Here is an 8,532-nt window from a genome sequence, read left to right on the forward strand (position 1 = left end):
TTAGACTATAGTCTTAAATTCGTCCTATAGTAAAGGACCCTTATCCTTAGTGCCTAACCGGCGATGAACTAGTTAGGTAATTATCTTCTCTTTTATAAGACCTTTAATAGCCTAGCGCGTGCGTCGCTTATAGTTATAGTTAGCGTTATTAACCTTAAATTGGTTCTTAACTACGGCGATCTACTAGTTAAAGTGCTATTAAGTAGTACCGTTAATATCGGGTAGTGACTTCTTAACTAGGGCGTTAAGATTTATTCGGCGTATACGTTCGCCATGTAACTTGTGCTCTTTACTAAAGAGGCAACAGGAGGGCTTTGTTGAATCAATAATGCTCTATAAGTTAGCTATTTTCTTAGCTAGCTTATCTAGCTCCTTTATATTAGCGGTATTAGGTAGGACGCTAGTAACCTTACTAAGCTCTTATTAAGCCTAGGTGTATAAATTAAACTAGTCTCTAGCATTTATAGATATCTAATCGTTTTAAGATTCGGAAAATAGCTTAGATACTACTAGTATGCTTCTAGCGGTTTCGTCTACACTAGATCCTAAGGCGTTCTGCGGTTACATCGCTAGCGTATTACCGTCGGGTATAGGCGTCGGTTTTCTTTTTAGAGGCATTATAGAAAAATTAAACCGGCTATCCTCCTAAGGGGATTAGTAAGGATTTAAATGTGAGGTAAGGATATAAATAGGGAGTCCAATAATAGAATAATAGGTATATTATATAGATAGAGACGAATCCTTAAGGGAAAAGGAGGAGTCTATGTGCGAGGTAGGAAGGGTTTTCCCTAGGTATATATAGAGTACGTGCCTTACGGGCGAGTCACCCCTAGGTTGCCCCAGGGTCGCCTATATCTTACGGCTATATAACTATCTACTTAGGTTTCACCTAATAATATTTAAAAAGCATCTGTATTATAAAACTGGTCCTAGATATATATAAGATATATTCTATAAAAATAGTAAGCTAATAATTATATGCTTTTAAAAAGGCTAGGTAGAAATACTATTAACGTTAAAAACGTTTAAAATTAATATATCGTTTAAATAAGTCGGTACAGCTAGGCTAGATAAGGTTGTAATTGCTATAAATGTCCCTAGAATTAATAAAGGTATTATATAACCCAGTTATATTACAGTTATATCTTTATTCTAATAAGGCTATAGTTATTATACTAATAAGAGTTTTTGTAAACTAAGCTATAGGCCGATTAGCAGAGATATATTAACAACTTTTCTATACTATATTCTGCTTATATAAGAATTGCGGCTATTTAACTTATTAGAGTTATATCCATAAACGTAGATTTTATATAGCTTTTATAGATATAAATAGGGCGTAGGTAAAAGGTATTTTATATTTTTATTTTTATTTTTATATCCATTGTATTATACTACGTACAATACTACGCATACAGCCTCTGGGCTATGGCGCTATAGTTCTATATATATAAATCCTCCCTAGGCAGCTTAATATGTACTAGTAGCTAAGTGGACACTCTGGCCCGTTTTAAATATTAGGGGGAGCTCCTAGCCTATTAGTGTCTTGTCCTAGTATTTTGCTCACTACTGTCTAGTTTATACTAAAATCGCACTAAAGAAATCCTAGCTCTTTTATCTATTTCTGCCGTATTCTGCCGTTTCTAAAGTAGAAAAAGCGCTCTAAAAGATAGATTTTTTTCCCTATAGTTTTGCATATAAGAATAAGAGAAACAACATAGCTTACTAGCTTAAAAGTAGCTACCAATTACCCCTAAGCGACTTTTTATTCTGTACCTATTTTCCCCTTCTTGCTAAAGAAATAGGTAGGGAATTAGTAATTAATAGCTACTCTCCCCGAAAGTAGGCTATTAATAGTATTTTATAAGGGCGAACCTCGTTACATAAACCCACTCCCATAGGAAAATTTTCACGAGGTTGTCTGTATAGGGTATAAACACCAATTCGCCTATACACCTTATATTTAACGTGCTAATGGTAACACGGGCCAGCTCCCTTCCCCTATCCCCATAGCTACCCTAGCAGTGCATCGTCTGCGGTACGCCTACGGTGCGCCTACGGTACGCCTGCGGTCCTCTATAGTTTAATTGCCTATAGCGCAACAGCCGTAGACCGGTTGTAGTAGAGGTCGTCTACAGTATAACGGCTGTAGACTGGTTGTAAAAGGTCGTCTGCTCTGCAGCAGACTGGTTGTAGAGGAGGTCGTCTGCCCTGCGGCAGACAGTTGTAGAGGAGGTCGTCTGCCCTGCGGCAGACAGTTATAGAGGGGGTCGTCTGCTCTGTGGCAGACTGGTTGTGGTGGAATCGTTGGTTGTGGTAGCTAGCGTCGTGGTGACGTGTCTTTAGGGGGTATACAACCGGCGGCGCCCTTGCGACGACGGACGGAGGAGCAAAGGGGAGGCGGGTATTTTATAATGCGTATATATTAAAGATATTACTAAAATATATTAGGGCTTGGCCTTTACCTAGTAGATATTGACCCCTCGCAGACCTAGTAGGGCTATATAAAGTCTGCAATTATATATTGCCAAATCCACATTCTTTGTGGTATTCGTTAGGTTATTAGAGCCGGAAATATAGGCTAAGATAGTATTGGGCAATATATGGCTTTAATTATAGAGGCTATAAGCCACAAGCAATACTACAAAATTTTAGACGCGATTAAAGGTATAGAGATATTATATCCCTAATTAATCTATACTATATCCATATTCTAATATTTACGGTTATAGAAAAGTACAGTAATAACTATAAAATCGTAAACTGGTGTTAATATAAGCGATATATATATATTATATCTAGAATAAATTTACATTGTAATAAAATAGACAGTAATATATTCTCTATAATTGTAAAGAATATAAACGCCGTTAAATACTCCCATTTTCGAGCAAATAATCTTAGGCGTTAATTAAGCCTTTTAGCTGCTATTTTAATGTTAGTATATCTTATATATCCGTAATATAGTATTATAGTAACGATTATAGTAGATAAAGAATTAATGTTTTTAATTTTAAAGCGTGGAAGGCGTATTATCAGCATGGGATTTTATATATATCGCGAACTATATCTATCGCCGAAAGAATAGCTCTAATAAAGAAGCGTAATGTATAAATTTATTATGGCTCTAATGTGGATATATCGCTAATATAATCTTCTATAGTTTTACGAGTTTTAAAAGAGCTAGAAAAATTAAGAAAACAGGCCCGTACTAATAAAGGAAAAGCTAATACTATATTTATAAGTATTAAAGAGGATAAAGATTTTAATTTTGATAATATTATATTAGATATATTATCTTCTAGAACTAGTATACGCCTATAGTCGCAATTACGAAGTTCGCAAGGTGTATGATTAAAATCTCGCTTACAATCTCTTGCCTCTATTCGCTTTGGTATATTATATTCTAAATCTTACTAAATTCTATAAAGCTAATATTTTTTAGTTTCCTCTATTACAACATTAAATAATAGTTAGGTTTCGCTCTCTCCTAGGCCTATTTTACTATTAGGTAGGATTATTTAGATATATACTTAATATATCTAGCTTATAAGCTAACTATATCTAGAATATAAGAGTAGCTTATAGTCCTTAATTTATATAACTGTTACTTAATAAGCTTAATTCTTATAATAGTTAACGCTATAGCAATCCTAATTAAATATTCGCAAGTAAAAAGCCTGGGTTCTACGTATAGAAGCTAAAGCAAAAGCAATTAAACTATAAAATTAGAAGATGGAATTGGAGCTTAGAAAATTAAAACAAGAACTTAGTTAATATAAATTTTTATATTCACGAGTATAAAGGGCAGAGGTTATATTAAGGTAATTACCTAAATAGAGTAATATTATAATGTCTAAGAGAAAGCCTAACCCAAATTCTCCGCGCTATGCCTATACTCCGCGCAATATTCTATAGCCTATGTATAATACTTTATAGTGTCCATAATATAACTAGGATATAACTAGCATGTATCTAAGATGCATAAACGCCTTAACCTATTTAACCTATACGGCGTAGTCCTCCTTAGTATTAAACGACTCCCTGTTATTAAAGTCATCTATAACCTCCGGCAGTATTATATTAGGTAAAACGAAGTTCTATTTATAATTAGATTATAGATATATTAATAATATAATTAAAAACTATAAGTATACCTTATTAAACCAGATATATATACCCCAGTTAGATAAGTATACTATTTACATTAGATCTAAGATATAACAGAAATATAACTAGTAAACTTACTCTTATTACTGGTCCTATATAAAGAACATTTCTAATTCTTAGGTTTGCTAATAACCTTAAATATCGCGACGCGATTAGGCTATATTAAAGTTAGATTATAGTTATATAGTAATTATAACTACCTAAACTTACCTTACTCTTAGAGGTTAATAGAACCTTTTACCACACATGCAACCTTACCAAAAGGTAGCGCCGCACTTCAAAACTTACGCATACCCATCTTACCACCAAAAACAATCGATTTTCCAACTTTCAAGACCCAATTCCTACTGCTTAGCAAGCTATAGGTGGATTTAATTGTCGTTTTACCCCCTTTCCCCCAATAGAAAATTCTTCTTAGGGGTGGTCCTAGCTTGTAAGCGAGGCACGGACAGGAACACCAAAACTACTACTACTACCACCACCACCAATACCAGGGGTCTAGTATTACTACTACCTTTAAACCTAATCTCCCCAGAAATCCTCTAGTAGGATTAGTAAGGAAAAAGGGTACAAGGATAGTAAAAACTAGAAAACTCCCCCTACAAGATGCCAAGGCCTACTAGGCCTAAAAAGAAACCTCCTATAGAGACAAGTGACGACAACGAGTCTATAGGCGAAACCCCTATAGAAAGAAATGATAATAGATTTCTATTTTCATCTTCTTTTCTTTCTCCTCCCAGCTTATCTAAGAAGGGAGAGAAAAGAGAACATCCTTAAACTTCTCCTGAAAAAGAAAACCAAAAACCTGTAAAAAAGAAACCAATGACTACTACGGATGGCACACCTAGTACACCTATACCTTTTCCTCCCCTTTCTCTAGAACAACACCTATAAAAAGCTCTAGAAAGCCTAACCTAGGCATATAAAGGGCTAGAAAAAGAAGAAGAAAAAGAACAAGTTAAATAGCTAGAGGACTATACAAGGAGTATCCTAGCAGGAGAAAACCCCTTTATAAAAGGAAAAGAAAAAGAAAAGACAAAAGATGTCCTAAAAGGACTAGTCGAAGAAGTAAGAGCTCTCCGTAAGGAGGTAGCCCCTACTAAAGAAACCTACGCAGAGAGGCTAAAGAAGGACCTCCCTACTTCGTCCTCTCTACCCTCCTCGTCACTACTATTTCCTACTCCTTCTACTTCTACTAGAAGTAAGAAAAAGCAGCTACAAGAAAAAAAGCTAGTCTTAATTACAGACTAAAAGGACCAACCTCTAGATACCTTCTCTATACGAAATAAAGTCAATCAACTATTTGCATCAAAACTGCAAGTAGAAAAACCTGTTTTAGCATCTATAGCTAGAACTAAGGGAAAACAAAATATCCTCCTTACGACTACGGAAGAGTATAATGCGGATTTCCTAGTTAAATANAAGGAAATCTGGCATAACTGCTTTACCTTTCAAAGAGAACAAAAACTAGAACCATGGGTTCAAATTATAGCCCATGGGGTTCCTACCCTACCTTTCCTAGGAGGAGGCTCTAAGCTTCTAAAAGAAGAAATTGAGACCTTTAATCCTATAAGGNTACAAGGACTACCTAGATGGATCTCATCTAGTGTAAAAAGACACGATCCACAGACCAGATTTGGCTCTATAGTTTTTACTATAGAGAACGAAGAAAAAAGACAAGAAATCCTTAAGCAAAAAGAGATATCAATTGCAGGTACAGCTACTAAGGTAGTAAAATACCTCGAAGTCTCTCCTACTACACAGTGTACGAACTGCCAAAAATTTGGCCATATAGGAGACAGGTGCTCTACTAGGGCCTGCAGATACTGTGCAGCTGCACATTTATCTAAAGACCATTCCTGTTCTACCTGTATAATAANAGGCAGGCCTTGCCAGCATANCACCCCTCTTTGCATTAATTGTAAAGAAAAACACTTTGCTAATAGTAAAGACTGCGAGACTCTTAAAGCTGCTAAACTAGTACGCGAAGAAGACTCTATGGAAGAATAAAACAGATAGGATTCTAAAAGGGGGTAACTCCTACTAGGCTCTTAAAACGATATTAGAGAGCAAAAGGANAGAAATAAATTGCAAAAGGACAGGGACAGGGGTTAGGATTTCTTATAGTTTTTCTTACCATTTTCTCATTCCCTAGTAGTTGTAGTATCTTAGTATTTTACTAGGAAACTATAAACTCCTAATTTAGGGGTTTATAAACTACTAGGACATAGCTACTAGTACATATTAAGCTGCCTAGAAAGGATTTATGTATATAGAACTATAGCGCCATAGCCCAAGGCTGCATGCACAGTATTGTACGTAGTATAATACAATGGATATAAAAAAAAAAAAAAAAAAAAAAGAGGTTAATAGAATTCTAAAACGGAATATAATATATATCTACTTAACTAGCTCCTTTATATAATCTAGTTAGATCTATAATATAATAAGATTATAAATAATAATATACCTAGATCTGCTAAAGTTGCTTTGCGTTTTCCACGACCTTTAGCTATTAAGGGTATATTTTTAGCTAGGGGGGCTAAAATATATTAGCAATATATTCTAGCCTTCTCACTGCTTTACTAATAGGTCATATAACCTACAGTTCCTCCTTCGTATAAATAGCTCTATAAAGTGTCTTCTAAGCCGCTAAGATAAGTTAGATTTAGGATATAATATAGATATATAGATAAACATACTATCCAAATTATCTAATTCTAGTTCTTTTCAACCTCTAGGCTTTACACTCCTAATTATATAGCCTCCACCTTTCTTTATTTTAAGGTTAGAAGGAGGTTATAATGTAGATATATCTAGGATCTTACTAGAAAATCCGACTTAATATACTTAATCAATCCTCTATAACTATTTACGATTTTTTTTTCCCAAGCGCAAACAGTATGCTTAGTATTTGGATCCTATTATAATTAGATCTAGGATATAATAAAGATATATAGCACTTATAACTCACAGTCTTCCTAATAATATAATCCTATTTATAGAAAATCTCCTCTAGCAGAATATGGACGAGAAAATGTTCGCCGCGGGGCTATATTTAAGTTATATCTTAGATATAAGCTAAATATATACTAGATATTACCTTAATATAAAAGAACGGAATCTACCTTGGGCGCTTGTTAAGTCTAAGGTACTATACCTTAATATATTAAGCGGGGGCACTAGAAATGCGCCTCTTTATAGTATTTAGCTACAGAGCAGCATCATAAGTGCCAGAACCCTCGCCCTTACTACTATCTAAGTCTAGATTAGAATATGGCCTAGAAGCTGCTGCCCTATTCGCCGAAGTGCTATATATAGCCATTATAGTGGCGTCTGGATCTTATATAGAGCCGCTAGGGCTGCTAAGGACTTTATCAATAATCTATTAAGGTTAGATTATAGATATAACGTGGTTTTGTCTAAAATATAACTTATATCTTTTGCAACCTCCATCCTAGTAAAAGTATTCACCTTCCTATTTTGCAGAAAATTCTTAGTCTATATCCTAATTAGATCCTTCTTATAATCACTAAAAGTCACTTTACCTCATTACAAAATTGCGTGTTTGGACTATTAAGTGGTATCTATTCTATATTAGATTATAAATATAACCTAAATATATACCTACGCTGCTTACATAGAAGTTATCGCAGTTGTTCTCTAGAGGCTAAAAGGGATTCGGCGGCAACTAATATAGTTAGGTTAGATTATAATAATAATGGGGATAGAATATTAATAAATACCTCTCCTACTTTAGATTGCTGGTTCTCTAGGCTTTATAGCTATATTAGATCCTTAATAAAACCTTAATATAACCTTAATATAACCTCCTAAAACTTACCTTATCCATATCATTACCGAGCTCTTTTAAAATTGTGTTGGATAGTAGGAAGTATTTAATTAAAGCTTATAAACGGCTGTAATGACGTTATAATTGAAATATAATTGCGTTATCGACTCTAAACGTAATGCGATAAGAGTTTAATTATATGCTAAGTAAAGCTGTGTCGGAGTTAAAATATTAACACTAGCCGAGGTTTTAGTACCTTAGCGGGCACTAATAGAGCTTTTAATAACACTGGCCAAGCTATATACTCTAGGGGATTAGCTAGAGTAAGGGATTAATTCTCCTACGGCCTCTATTTAGGCGGCATAAGGCGGCTTCTAATAGGCTAGGGAATAAATTATATATTTTGTAGAAATATAAAGCCTATACGGGATAGTAAGGTATAGGGACCTAATGATCTAGCGGAAGATTGGGTTATCCGCTTTCCTAAGTTTATTTAGCCTATCCTATACTATTTTATATACGTTTTAACTAAGGCTACTACCTAGCCTAAGCCGCCCAAATCTCTACAA

General features: G+C 34.6%; 1 protein-coding gene across 1 annotated transcript; it reads left to right on the forward strand.

The window, feature by feature from the left end:
- Positions 1 to 5,423: 5,423 nt before the first annotated feature.
- On the forward strand, positions 5,424 to 6,470 carry K441DRAFT_710071 (uncharacterized protein; the record flags this gene model as incomplete). Its single annotated transcript, XM_067653879.1, has 1 exon — positions 5,424 to 6,470. A coding segment is annotated over one exon (757 nt), but the record flags the coding sequence as incomplete, so codon positions are not given.
- Between the last annotated feature and the right edge of the window lie 2,062 nt (positions 6,471 to 8,532).

This window comes from Cenococcum geophilum, assembly GCF_001692895.1.
Source record: "Cenococcum geophilum 1.58 unplaced genomic scaffold K441scaffold_1, whole genome shotgun sequence".
NCBI lineage: Eukaryota > Fungi > Ascomycota > Dothideomycetes > Gloniales > Gloniaceae > Cenococcum > Cenococcum geophilum.